The sequence below is a fragment of the Apostichopus japonicus genome, chromosome 4, assembly GCF_037975245.1.
Source record: "Apostichopus japonicus isolate 1M-3 chromosome 4, ASM3797524v1, whole genome shotgun sequence".
In the NCBI taxonomy this organism is placed as follows: domain Eukaryota; kingdom Metazoa; phylum Echinodermata; class Holothuroidea; order Aspidochirotida; family Stichopodidae; genus Apostichopus; species Apostichopus japonicus.
In genome coordinates this window covers 8,510,874-8,526,470 of record NC_092564.1, presented here as the reverse complement: position 1 = coordinate 8,526,470, position 15,597 = coordinate 8,510,874, and the positions used below count along the sequence as shown (strand labels likewise).

General features: G+C 33.5%; 1 protein-coding gene across 1 annotated transcript in view; it reads left to right on the top strand.

Annotated features, from left to right (window-relative positions):
- The window catches only part of LOC139966351 (uncharacterized), a 48,481-nt gene extending 33,090 nt beyond the window's left edge, over window positions 1-15,391 (top strand). Inside the window, exons 9-13 of the mRNA XM_071969263.1 lie at window positions 374-572; window positions 2,671-2,754; window positions 4,245-4,331; window positions 5,623-5,756; window positions 6,559-15,391. Of these exons, the coding sequence (XP_071825364.1) occupies window positions 374-572; window positions 2,671-2,754; window positions 4,245-4,331; window positions 5,623-5,756; window positions 6,559-6,615 (561 nt within the window). The 3' untranslated portion in view covers window positions 6,616-15,391. The remainder of the gene's footprint in view (window positions 1-373; window positions 573-2,670; window positions 2,755-4,244; window positions 4,332-5,622; window positions 5,757-6,558) is intronic.
- The last annotated feature ends 206 nt before the right edge of the window (window positions 15,392-15,597 follow it).

Below are 15,597 nucleotides of genomic sequence, written 5' to 3'. Positions count from 1 at the left end.
TAGTAACTTCACTCCTCCTCTCGTTTAAAAATGTGTCATTTCAACACACATATAATATCACTGTATTATCACTGTTCCCTCCACAGACCTTCTTCCATTACTCGTAACATACATGCTTATATGCATCAAAAGTTCGCAAGTGCTCACGTAAATAAGTTGGTACCCAAAGGAAATTATAATAATAGTCTTTGAACAGAATCTTCATCATAAAGTGTTGACAAGTATCATTTCCTTAATAACCAGGTTTATTCACATTTCAGTCTGTTGCAACCACATTTACTGATGTTGATCCTGTTTAGTTTTTTCAATTACAGTTTCAATTTGTAAGAATTTTTACATTTTTACTCTTTTCCTCTGGAATGTTCATATATAGATTAAAGGAAGAACAAGTTCCACATCCAGCAACACTTCGCAACCGTTTGTGTTCCAACTGGAATCATTTGGAGGGACATCATCCACAGATCCAGTGGATCATGGAGATGACATGGCCAATATTTTTGGTCCACCTTTGGAAAACATTGCAGAAACTAATGGCACAACAAACCACAACTCTAGCCAACAGAATGGCAATGGTAAGAATTTGTTTAAGAAAACCAAAAAGTTATTAAGACAAAGCTCAAACAGCTGTTATAAAGCCTCAATGAATTCTATTATGCCCAAGCCATTTGCCTAGATCATTGCTTTCTATTTTGACAGGTTCCGTACAATCACATTATGATGAGGGTACCTCCTTTTCCACAGGAATTAGCCCCTTTGCAAAACATTAGCAAATTAAAGTTTTGATTTTCGTTGGACACAGGCTTGTTTATGATCACCTACAGGTGGTGGGTTGTTAAGATGTAAGACTCATTATGCATGCTCAAGGACATGCTTTGAACTTCTGTTTCTTAATAATGATATAAAACTGTGTTTGTGCTAGAACACAATTTGACAATAATTATGCTTGGCAATAAAGATTTTCTGTCCATATATAAAGCATAAGTGATGTTTGATACAGGACATTGACACAGATGTTTGTCATTGTAGTGAACAAAATGTTGTTGTTTTCATTAATATCTTATTGGTTTGATTTATTCCAAAACATGCTTTAAACAGAGCACTAGTTTGTGTATGTCTGCCTCGTACTTTATATTTGGAGGTAAGGCATTGCCATGGTATAGGCCTATAGCATGTACATCATTCTATGCAAAAATCTTGAATATTTAGCACTAGTATATCAAATTATGTAATCAGGAATGCATTTCAAGTCATACATTTAAAATAACCTGACGTCTCATCTGTATATAAAAATCCCACAATAATGTTAGGTCATTGGCTTGATGAGTTACATTTCATTTCAAGTACCAAAATAAAATAAGACAACATTTAAATTTATTTTTGATGTATTGCGCACACTAGAATGAAAATGTTTTTGGGGAATAAGATGTGGAGGGATTGAATCAAATTCAGTAATTACTTGCACAGTAACCTTCATTATGGTGAGAAGTTGAAAACACTAAGTGTGATCAGTTGCAATATCACTTTAACACAAAATTGAAATTTACTTTTAATGTGTTGCACACTACTATGAAATGTTTTGAGGTTACAAAATGTTGAGAGATTGAATCAATTTCAGTAATTATTTGCATGTTTACCTTCATTATGGTTAGAAAATGAAAACACTAAGTCTGATCAGTTGCAATAGCTTGTTAAGACAACATTGAAATTTACTTTTAATGTGTTGCACACTACAATGAAAATGTTTTTAAGTTACAAAATGTTGAGGGATTGAATCAAATTCAGTAATTACTCGCACATTAACCTTGAAATTGAAAACACTAAGTCTGATCACTTGCAATAGCTTGTTAAAACAACATTGAAATTTACTTTTAATGTGTTGCACTCTACAAAGAAAATATTTTTGGGTTACAAAATGTTGAGGGATTGAATCAAATTCAATAATTACTTGCACATTAGCCTTCATTATGGTGAGGAAATGAAAACACTCAGTGTGATCAGTTGCAATAAGTAATACTTTTAATGTGTTGCACACTATAAATGAAAATGTTTTTGGGTAACAAGATGTTCAGGGATTGAATCAAATTCAATAATTACTTGCACATTAACCTTCATTATGTTGAGAAAATGAAAACACTCAGTGTGATCAGTTGCAATAGCACATATTAAGATAAGAAGGTTTGGAAAACTGCAGACCAACCTCTAAAACCCTCTTAAAAGTGCATGTACACTATGGTTTACCAGCTGGAATCAAAAGATGATGCTGTGTATTAGAGAACATTAGTTCCCATTGAGATGAGTTTAGCAGCCATTTTCTATTTCCATGTAAATAAAGTGTACATATTTCCTAACCCCATTTACTTACCATATTCTGAGTTATATAAAAAACAGTTTGTGAGCCACATGTGCACTTTATGGATGACATCTGTAGTTCATGAAGCAAGGTCATAGTCTATGAACCATATCCAGAATCCATAGTTTATGTTTCACATCTGTTGTTTATGAATCATGTCTGTAATTTATACAGTAAATCATGTTTTTACTAGATTTGCAGTGAACCTATCCCATCCTTTGTTTAGCTTTGCTACAGTTTACATAGATCTGTATTCTGTGGATCAGATCTATTCTCTTTCAAAAAAGATTTTACAAACATTTTAAATACCTTTCTTGCAGGTGTGACCTTCGAAGATAGCTTCAATTTGACCCAGTCTCCAAGAAGTGTTGACTTGTCTTCCAGCAAAACTGAATCTACTCCAGGTATTCCAGGATTAATCATAATTATGCAAATTACATGAATTAGCAGTAACACATCCAGGTGTCCTAATATTATTCATAATTATGCCCATAACATGAGTTAGTAGTAACACATCCAATTATGCCCATAACATGAGTAAGCATTAAAACATACAGGTGTCCTAGTATTACTCATAATGATGCCGATAATATTAGTAAGCAGTAACGCATTCCAGGCATCCAAGTATTACTCATAATTATGCCCATAATATGTGTTAGCAGTTACACAACTAGGTATCCTAGTATTACTCATAATGATGCCCATAATATGGGTTAGCATTAACGCATTCCAGGCATCCATGTATTACTCATAATTATGCCCATAATATGAGTCAGCAGTAACACAACTAGGTGTCCTTGTATTACTCATAATGATGCCCATAATATGAGTTAGCATTAACACATATAGGTGTCCTAATATTATTCATAATGATGCCCATAACATGAGTAAGCAGTAACGCATGCAGGTGTCTTAATATTATTGATAATTATGCCCATATTATGAGTCAGCAGTTACACAACTAGGTGTCCTAGTATTACTCATAATGATGCCCATAATATGAGTTAGCAGTTACACAGCTAGGTGTCAGTATTACTCATAATGATGCCAATAATATGATTTAGCAGTTACACAACTAGTTGTCCTAGTAGTACTCATACTTATGCCCGTAACATGAGGTAGCAATAACACATTTGGGTTTCTAAATCATTCATAATAACGCATTTAAGTAATACCATTTAAGTAATACCATTTAAGTAATACCACGAAAAGGGGTAGTAATACTTCATTTAAGTAATACCATGAAAAGGGGTAAGTTACTGCATACGATATTATTCTTGTGAGATCAAAACATTGCAGAAAATACAGTGCAAATATTATATCATGTGGGCTTTATGTTTCTGAGAACAATTTTTCAAAGTTCTGTGAAACCTACCCATCTTGGCTGAAACCCATTTACATGTTTAGAATTAACATTCATATCCTCTCCTTTACTTCAATAAATGAATGGCAATGTTGTAACTGCACTACATATCTTGTTACGCAATTAATCTGAAAGTTTGCAAGACGGATGTGTGCTAACAAGTCATTTTGCAGCTTTGGTTTAACTGCTATGAAACATTTAGGAATTAGGTAACCCTGGTACAGATGGTTCACAAGTTTTGTTAACCCTGGGTGATGATTGGTCTGCCAAGATGAGCTAAAATCTAGGATCAGCATAAAAATTACATACTTAATAGTTGAGTTTTTTGCAAAGGAAGGACACATAAAACAATGAAACCCACTAGAAATAAGGATATTGAACTTCAGGATATTATAAATTACAGTTCACAAAGTGATAAACTAAATCCTAATTATATTGAAAACAAATTAATTTGTAAAGAGGGAGTGTTTTTATTAAATGTTATCAATGTTACAAAAAAACTCAAGTTGCCACTTTTCTTTATGCTCTCAGTGTTAGCACCTCCTCCACGGCCTACCAGACAAAAGAGAAGACAACCGCCTCCCAGTTTGCTGGGAGTCACCAGCCCTAACAACAATGGTGAGCATAAGATCAATGATCAATGGGTGGGGGGGGGTGTTTAGTGCCACGCAAAGATGGAACAAAAAACATGGCATATTCTTAAAGGCATTGAAGACTCGCCCCAAACCATGTGCCGCGCTCTGAAAAAGTTAACTTTCTGTTGCTTGCAAGTGAAGTTTTCTGCTTGTCGCTACAAAATGCAGACAGTAATGAAACGTGATACCTTGTTATCTTTAGCTGGACCTGAGATGTCCATCGCTGTATCGTTTGTACACTGTGCTATGGGTATTGACCGCAGCTGTATGTACTGACTGTACACTAGTGTCTAATTACAGACGGTAGCAAGCTGTGTGCGTATTTTCTGGGATCGATGGTGGTGTCTAACACTTCTGTTACACCTCATTCGAAACTAGGTCAGATTACCAGCAATAGACGTTTCTTTTTTTGCGCGAGTCTTCACACCCTTAATTAATCAGACATGGCACATTCTTAATTAGTTTGTATTTAGTGTCACAAAGAGATGTTTAATAACTCCAAAATGTATAAATATATGAACATTCAAGACTTGCATCCATATTTATACAATACATACGTAGCACCTTCATAAAAGGTTGCAAATGTACCTCGTAAAGTGGGTCCGTAACAGATGTCAATAACATTGGAAGGACATAAATAATACTGACTTTTTGGCAGAAATGGATATGCACACACTGTTATTATGTGATAATACATCATCAGAAAACTGAGACCTATGATAACAAGTTTTAAATGGTTGCATTATACAATGTAAAGTAAATTGAAATATTGAACTATTAAATTGGCAACAATAATTACATACTTAACTTGGAAACATGTTGCGTCTGTCATGGTACAAATAAGTATCGCTGGAATTAATTGCTATAGATTGCACCATCGTTAAAAGATATATATGAGTTTTCCTGTTCTTTACGTCCTTATTAAGTCTTCTGCCAATGTAATTCACATTTAAGATTCTGTATTACATGGAAATTAGTCTTTCTGTACTTTTGAAAAGTTTTTGAAATCAGTGAAAACATTAATGGCTAGAACTGGATTAATACACCGATTGATTTTCTGTTAGTTGTTTTTAATAGCAACGGAAGTTCTCTAGATGTTTACAACAGTCGAGACAAGGAAACTAACAATACCTCTTACTCTGTATAAGGGTATGCAATACTGAAAGAAGTTCTGCTTGGCATACAACCAACTTCTTAATGGTATGTTTAATGGGAAAAGTACCTGTTAATTGATGTCATCTGCAGTGATAACATTTGTTTTGATTCACCAATAGAAATCAAGACAACTCCAGCAGTTATTCCAGCTGCTGTTTCTACCAACCCATTCCAGGATCAAGGTGACTGGACAAAGTCTTTAGCATCTCCACCACCTACAGTAGCCTCGGGAGACCTTATATTTGACCCGCAGGTGAGTGTAGAAACTGTAGGCAAACCAGTCAAGGAGTGTTAGCCCAGGGTTAATGCCGGTGCCTTTCAATCATAAGGTCCCGAGTTCGAGTCACTGAAAGATTAATGTTTGTCATCCAGTTACAGAGTTGTTGACAATTCATAATCATGGACATTAAATATGAATATAAGAGACTGACTTCGGTCAGCTTGTGGCTTGGATAAGCCAATGATGGCTTCTTCGCGAGTTCCGGGAGGAACTAAACTCCAAAAAGAAAATACAAAACCATAATTCTTGCTTCGTGATATACATATGAACAAGGTGGAAACTAGGCCATCGGTCTGCAAACTATGGGGCTCGACCCGAAAAAGTGGGTTTTGGAAACAATTACTGTGGCTCGCAGGATTTTTCCAGACCGACAGTTTTCAGCTTTCCAACGGAAATCAAGTTTATTTTAGAATCGGTTCATATTTTCTCAGTTAGCAGGCCCTCGACTGTAAACCATATATACATTAGTCTTGTCTTGGGTTACTTCAAGAGCCATCAGATCTATGCCCTTTGTTTGACTTGTGGCTCGACTGAGAGGTCTACCTACATTAGATAATGCAATTGTTTGTTTGAAATTCGTGTACCCAGGATCTAACAATTGTTAGAAATGTGCTGCAGATACACTCTCTGGCTATATAATTTTACCCACCCATCTTTGAAGTCTTAGCTGTCATTCACCCTGCAAGAAACATTCTTTATTTGACATCTCTTCATCTTTAAATATAGCTCTTTTTACTATTGATTTTATTTGTATAAATCTGCCTTGTTTCCATAGCAACCAAAAGCAACCAAAGAATTAACCTTTGATGATTTGGATCCCTTTGCCAGTTAAGAAGATTTCCATCAGACAGAGGTATGATGACGCGTGTTGTGTTCCTGCTCACAAGTTCAGCCATCTCTCCGAGCTTGAAGTTCAGCTCTTTGTTATTTTTAGTCAGTTCATATTATTTTATGCTGTTATTAAGTTTGCATATACCACATTTGGACAATACATTGGGATGATTAAGTACATTGAACCAATGTTTTCCATCCTTGACAAAAGCATTAAATTTTACGGTCTCGTAGAAACATTGGCATTTACTGAAATCTTCACTTTGTGCATACAGGGGAATCCCTATCACAGCAGTTTACTGCCCAGAAATATTATTAATTGCATGAGAATCCACAAAATAGTTTCAGACAATATTTAGGCAGCAAGGAGTGGTTACATCATCAATTAGGGAGGATGATGAAAGATGTGTGGCTCATTGTTTCTCATTCAGAAATAAAAAGGTCCCTGTCACGAGGCTAGCCATAGTTGTTATAATTTGTTTACTCCATGAATTGAAAAATGCAATAAGCCATCCTGGATTGGAAATGTTTCAGTACTACAGACAAAAAGGCTCTGTCCAATATCCGTAATATTTTTTTTAACTTCTCTTGGCTGTTTTCCTTTTAGGCTATGTTTGAGGGGAAATAGTTTACAACCTTCAAAATTCTTGAGTTACATGCAAGTAACTTGAGACGGTCTCTGTTTGTCCTAATTGCAAAAAGGACTTTATATCTCAACATGTCAACTATCTTTGATTGTTCATATAACACCTTGGAGAAATAAAGATGAATATCTGTAGTTTAACTTTACATCTAAATTACAAGACAGATTTTAGATCATCCTTGCAAAATATATAAACAGAAGATAGCGATTAAAGAAAGCCACATCCATCTAACCTGATACAAAACATTTTGATTTAAATGGATCATTTCTTGTTCTTTAGTCACAGAATCACAGTTTTTCATAACAACAAGAAATAACTCATGCGGCATAGTAATAAGGAAACATTCGTTTGGCTCTAACATTTGTTCAAGAGTTCTGACACTCGTATCATGTTGTTAATAACTCTTTGCATGGACATAAGTCACTTATTTATATTGGAAGGGATTTATTATTTGTGTCTATTCTGACACAAAAAGTAAATCTGCTTTTAAATGGATTTTATATCTGGAGGTATAAACAGATGTGGAAAATCCAAGTTATATTTTTGTCTGCTATTCTATGGCAAGCCATTTCTTTCTAACAGGCTGTTATAAGTCTGCAATGTGTTGTTTATCCTCGGCCTCAAATTATATTAGGAAACACAAAACAGTTGTATATCACAAAATTGTGTGTATTCGATTGTTTTTCCAACAGAAAGGTAATGGGATAAAAAGGAAAAAATATAATTTGGACTCTATCACTTATCAATTAGCATTTACTGGAATTTCTGTTTTATATTGAAAAGTTTACCTATTGGTTTGTTGAACATTGCTTTTTCTTCTTCTACTAATGATGTTATCATGTTCTTTTAAATATTTTGAATTATTGCCACTTCTTATATCTTATCATTTTCTTGCATTTTCAAATTTGAGGCTGAAATTATATGTGTGCCTCACGTTATGATAGATTGTTGACTAACACCACTATCAAAGAAATAAAGTGATCTTTCCAATGTAGGTGGACGTAGTTTAATGAAGCAGGTGCCTGGTTATTGTGTATTCGTTGATTAGAAACCATATTCCAGACGGAATTTTCTCTGCTCTTTCAACATATACATTTGTCCTAGTCATATTTAATACTTTATTCCAAAATACATTTATTCGGTTTTTCTTTAGGACTGAGTGCTACCATTTTGTTTGATATTTTCTTCTATTTGATTACAAAAATAAACTCATTTTTTGTGTGTTTACTAACAATATCTATACAAAACGTAGTATAATAAGCAACCAAAACTGCGAATGTAGTCAAAACTAACCTTAACCTTTTTTTTTTTTACCTGTAATTAGAGACCTTTTCAATAAGAATAGATAAACCCCAAATTACCTTAATTCAGGAAAAGATTGTCTGTCGCAGTATACAATGTTTTGTTGGATTACAGTAGACATTTATCAGCCTTTTTTCTTCTTTTTCTTTTTCTTTTTCTTCTCCTTCTTCATCTTCTCCTTCTTCATCTTCTCCTTCATCTGTAGGAAACCATAAGACTGCTTTGTAAAGTTTTTCTATTATTCCTGGTTATTTCTTTATTGTGTAAAAAGTCAGCATATGAGGCAGTATGAGAAATTATTTTTATTATTCCCCCCCCCCCCTCTTTTTATGTATTTAATATTTTTTAGTATATTTCCTTTATTTCATTAGCATTATATAGCTGTTAAGCTGATATTACAACTTATATATCTTTAATCAAATTTACTCAAGCTAAACTCGAAAGATTGAAGTGTATTTTGAGCCCTCTTATTTTTTTTGGGGTTTTTTATATGGTCAATTTTGTCCATCATATTTCAGGATTTTCTATGATAATTAGTCCAACCCGGCCCACAAAGATCATATTTACACAATCCCAAATTTTCAGATCTCACACCATGGAATCTTATGTTTACCGGCCAGGGGATTTTCCCCTGGCTGGCTGAAGTGTCTTACGCCTCAAACAGCTTTGTAGCAGACATAATGTATCGTATTGTATTGTATGATAGTTAGCAGCTCCTTATTTAATCTAAAAAAAAATAAAAGAAGAGTATGTTATAGCACCAGGAGTGATGGTATTTTCAAATGGATTTAGTGAACTCAAACACATTTAAACTGTTAATGGGTCATTTTAAACAAGTTGTAAAATTAATGAGGAATGATTTCCTGAGTATCCAGATGATCAGGCTCTGGGGAATATTAAATATTGACCAGTAGCATTGTATCTAGGTATTTTATCAGGCTACAGGAATTGTAAGTGCTGACCAATGTGATTGTACCTACATACTTTATCAGTCAATGGGAATATGATATATTGACCACTAGGATTGTATCTTGGAAATATATCAGACTGGAAATATTAAATATTGAACAAAAGGATTGTGTCTACGTACTTTACCAGGCTATGGGAATGTTAAAATATTGACCAATAGGATTGTATCTAGGTATTTCATCAGACTATGGCAATATTAAAAATTGACCAATGGGATTACATCTAGGTATTTTATCAGGCTATGGGAATGTTAAATATTGGCCATGACTGTATCTTGGTACTTTATCAGACTATGGAATATTAAAATTGACCAAAGGGATTGTGTCTAGGTATTTTATCAGGCTATGGGAATAATGAATATTGACCAATAGGATTGTATCTAGGTATTTTATCAGACTATGGAAATATTAAAAATTAACCAATTGGATTGTGTCTAGGAATTTCATCAGGCTATGGGAACAATGAATATTTACCAATATGATTGTATCTAGGCATTGTGTCAGGCTATGGCAATGTAAAATATCGACCAATGAGATTGTATCTAGATATTTCATCAGACTATGGAAATATTAAAAATTAACCAATGGGATTGTGTCTAGTTATTTTATCAGGCTATGGGAATAGCGAATATTGATTGTATCTAGGTGTTTTATCAGACTACAGAAATTTTAAAAATTGACCAACAGGATTGTGTCTAGGAAGTTTATCAGGCTATGGGAATAATGAATATTTAACCAATATGATTGTATCAAGGCATTGTGTCAGACTATGGGAATATTAAATATTGACCACTGAAATAGACATTTATGAAGCTTTTGGAATGCTATTTGACCAATTAGATAAAATAAACATGCATACATACGCACACATACATAGATCCGTTTATCACGCTGTATTGGTCCTGTTAACCAATGAGATTGTATACATGTATGGACATTCATCAGCTTTATGGAATATCATTCAACCAATAAGGTTGCATACATCTATGTATGATCTTTCATCAAGCTATTGGAATACCACTCAACCTATGACATGCTATTAGAATACTATATATATATATGGTATCTGTTTTATCAGAACTAGGTCACAGTTAATCATGACTAAATTTCATGACTAAATTTCAACAGTTAAGGCTACAACTGGACTAGTATGTTAACGGTTGTATCTTATGAATGTCAATTAATCTATCGTAATTGTGTGATATGTATCTTTTATATATACAGTAACAGTAACAGAAAATATGTGCCTTACTCCCAGATCTTGTGTTTCCATCCCGTTTCCCGCCAAAAAATCTTGTTACAGTGAATCATTTTTTGAGATTTTACTGCAAAAGTGTCATTCTCCAAGATTAATATATGTTGTTTAGTTACAGAGTTGTTGACAATTCATAATCATGGACATTAAATATGAATCTAAGAGACTGACTTCGGTCAGCTTGCGGCTTTGATAAGCCAATGAGGCTTCTTCGCGAGTTCCTGCTTGCAGGAGGATCTAAAATACATACATACATTCTCATGATGTGGTTTGTTTGTAGAGTTCTGATTTTCCCTGCTAGTTTAAAAAAACAGGCTTCCAAAGTTTTTTGTAAATTAAGGATTGTGTCTTTAAGTGGGTGTTGTTTTGGTTGTCATGGAAACTGTTATATCCTTAATATAGCTTTACAGTAGTAGTTGTATAATATGATTTTATAGTGGTAGCATGTTTGTTGTTATAAAGTACCAAACAGAATGATTATGACTGTACAGAGTTTAAGATTATCTTTCTACCTATCGATCAATCTATCAACCAATCATGATATCTTTCAACTTGTAGGTGCCTTGAGGTAGCTTGTACAGTCCAATTGGGGTGTCAATTACCAATTTTTATAAATTTTCAATGTCCAATTGTGGTTAAATTCTATTTTTTCCTATGAAATTTTCTACTGAAAGATGAAAGCTCTCCCACCCTGCTTTGCATTACTTTTTATATTAAAAACCTTTTTTTTTCTGTAATTTTTTCCTTGATCAGTAGCTTGCAGTACTCTCGTATTATAACTTGTTGTTGGTCTTTTTATATAATAGTTTCATTCGAATTTGGTCATCTAAGATAATGTTGAACTTTTTTAGAATTTGGTCATCTAAGATAACGTTTAACTTTAATGCAAAGGATCATTTGTTTTACACCTTACAGTACATTGCAACAGTTATTTTATTTAGTATTTACATGTTATTGTGTAGATGATATGTGAATTCTACATAAGTAACTGCTACTAAAAACTAACTAACTGCTAAAAATATTAGCTTTTGATCAAAGTATTTGTCTCAGTTTCTAAAGATGGTCTCAAGAAATGTTCTGCATGGGAAGAGTTAATGTTAGGCCTTCAAAGTCATTGACTTTTGGGGGGTTGTAATATGTATCTGAGTAATCTTCATTATTACTTCATTAGTTATCATTGGGTGATAAAAGACCTCAGGGTTTCTTTCATTTTAATGATCATGTTGTGATCATTATTTTGTAGATCTCATTAAAATATTACAAAATAATCATTACCATTCAAGTTAAACTTCAATACTGATTAAAAAAACTGGTAATAAGAATGTGAAGATTAAAAATCAGGCTTGGGCTCTCTTACACAACAATAAGTCTATTGTTGATAGTAAACTATGTAGATACTTAGAATGTGTAAAAGTAAGTTGGCCTGACGTTTCGATCCTAGCAGGATCTTCTTCAAAGGCTAAATGACAAGTAACAGTAACAGAAGGGACAATAATACGCATGGAATACAGACAGGTTAATGAGCAAGGTGAACACAAAGAGATAGATGTAAGGGGATTAGTAGACAAGGTGTATTCTATGTGTGTTTTTGTCCCTTCTGTTACTGTTACTTGTCATTTAGCCTTTGAAGAAGATCCTGCTAGGAACGAAACGTCAGGCCAACTTACTTTTACACATTCTCTTACACAGGCTCTCTAGTGGATAAGCAGTTTGCTAACAGTTTTATTTTAATAAGATACTTAGAAATGTCAATGTTGACCATAATGGTGACAGCATAGCGATGACCTAACTACCAACTGGTGCGTAATCTGTCTTTTATGTCTAGACCACCAGGTAACAGTTAATGCAATGCCTGGATCAGCAGGGGATGTTTCTACTTCCTGTAATGGAGACAATGTGCCGCACAGCACCATTAAACAGAGACTAGAATTATCAGAATCTAATCTGTGTTACATAAATATTACATCCCTTGTGGGGAAACATTTAGACCAGTTTTAGGATTCTAATGGTCAATAAGGATTACAGAGCATTAGCAACTGCTCACAGTTTATTTGGATGAAGATTTACAAAAGTGGAATGATGGGAATAGACCACATAGACAAATTTTATTTGGTTAAAAAAATATGAGTTTTTCATTCAGTATTTCCATATGGTTTTTCTTTTCTTTTTTGTTGGTTTTGCTTTCTTTTTTTTCTCAATTACAACTGACAAGCAGTCATTGTGTCGCCATATATACATATATCTGGTAATGTAATGGTAGTCAAATGCTGTGTTTTGTAACAATGACATGAATGTTCACTGGAAAAGCAGAAATTACAGTCTGAAATGGGACAAGATACATATGATATAAAGAAAAATGTTATTTTTGCAGCAATCTGAGTTTGTTATTGTTTCAAATATATATCTTGCTATTGCTTTAAATATTTCCTGTTTGAACCATCAACACTAGGAAGCTAGGATTAGTCACTCTTATCAAATTTGTTTGTTTACAAGATATTTTGTGTTATTTGGTTTACTTTTTCCCTTCATTATTACTCAAGCATTGTTGGAATAAAATGGAAATTTTTTTTGTTTACATTCAAATTTGTTACTATGAGGTTATCTTCCTTCATATATATATTTTTTTTAATATGTCCATTTTGAGTTTACAAATTAGCAAAGTCATGTAACTTATCTCGGTGCTAAAATTGTCAACATTGATATGCAGGTTAAACATTCTATGAACTTATTCCTTAAAGGAAGTCAATTTTTGCAGATTGGAGAGGCTCGATGTTTGAGCATGGATTGACAGTAAGATCATTTAAGAAGACATACATGAACATGTGTAAATACTACATGGTAAGGTCAGAGGTCACAACCAAACACAAAAACAAACTTGGTGTAATTTAATCTGGTCATCCATCTCTTGTCCAGAGACATATGACATCAAACTGATACATCTTATCAGACTCTAGCAATGTTTATTACTAGAATTTCATCTTTCATCTTTCTATTGTGTTAAGAAGTATTGGTTTGTCCATGGAGCTATTACCAAATAGCTCCGTGGTTTGTCCTAGTTGAAAAGTAAAAGTAAGGTTTTTGTAATTCGAAGAGTGTTTGAAGCTCTCCTGCCTGGATTGAACAGGGAGTAACCAGAACTTGATATAAATAATTGGCTGAAATGTGAACTGTGCTTGATTTAAATATTCCAAGGTAGTTTTATTTTCTTATCATTTCCTAAAAATTCTGTATTTCTAACCAGTTTCTAGACAAAAATAACCAAAAGCAGTTTTAAACTCCCAAGAGGTTTTTTGTTGTTGGTCTGAACAGTTCTCCATTAATATACTGTATTTGAGCAGTAGAAAGTGCCACCCTTTTCTTGCACTAGAAATAATTATTCACTTTAAAACATTTTGTAAGACAAAAGACCTGTCAATTCTTGTTTGTTTTCTCTTTTTGTCCAACAATATCCATAAGATGGTTTAAGTTTTATTTTATTATTATTTTGATGGTAGCTCTGCTAGTATATTGATGGTTGTTCACTAAACAGAAATTGCTTAGTTGCAGAGAAGCAAGTATTGGTAAATGGTAAATCATGGTAAACCATGCTATCAGTCTTGTGGTCAAAGTTTCTTATGTCAATGAACTCCTGTTAGGACTTCTTTATGTATCAAGGAAAGGTTGTCTATGTACCATTCTACCTAAAAATTTTTTTTTTTTTTTTTTGTGTATTGGCTTTTGTTAAGGATGGGGGTTGTGAGTGGTATTTATAGATCTCAAGGGTAATATAATAACTAGTGGTAGGTACTGGCTGGGTTGTTTATTTTATCTTTTTGTTCTTCTTTCTTTTCATTTCAATTTTCCATATCTCCCGCAGTAGTTATTATTAGTCATAAATATTTTTTGTGAACTAAAAAAGAGTCTCTACCTTAAACTTGATCATATAATAGCATGTAATTCTATCAGTCATATTCTACTTTTTAATGCAGAACATTTTGGGTAGGATTTTTTTTTCAATGTGCCTTAGCTTGCCGATATACATGTATATCAATTGGCAGTGGTCAGTGTGGACCAAGAACATTTGTCTAATATTTCTCTTAAGTCGGCATAACTTGGACAGATTTGTAATAAATTGTAACCTTCATGGTGGTTGCTTTGGGTGTTTTTCTTGTAAACATAAAGAGGAATACTGCCACCATTTATATCTTTCACTCATTTTATATATATTAACGTGATACTGCTGATGTAAGAAGATTACAAATGACAGAGTTCAAAGGTTAGCTTGGATAGCCTCGCTAGCTGGTGGTGTATTCCCTAGTGATAAAAGTACCAATTTTAACACCTGTTTTCAACATTGAAAAAAAAACCAGTCAGGTTAATATTGCGTTATTATCTCAAAGACTTATTGTTTGCCATTTTCAAAGTAAGCTTTTATTCTGATTAGATGATTAATCTAAAATTAAAATAAAAGTTTATCATGATTGGGCTTTTCCTGTAGATTTTGTTGATGATGACAAAAATCTGAATTATATGGCAGAGTTTACCTTATTCCCATACCAAGTTGAATCCATAGTTTTTAAGATATAGCAAGTAAATAAAAATTTACTGATGGTAACCATTTGTACATTACATGTTTGTTACTGTTTTTTCTTTGTTCTTGCCCTTGTTGAATTTAATTTGCAAAACTAGCAGAAAAAGATTTGGCAAAGGCCTCATTAATATGAGATGTTATTGTAAGGTTATAACAGCTGGTAGATTTATAACCCATATTGCAGTCATCTAAAACCCCCTACCTGTCACCGAGATTCTGATAAAGGTTTAAAATCGGGAGCAGG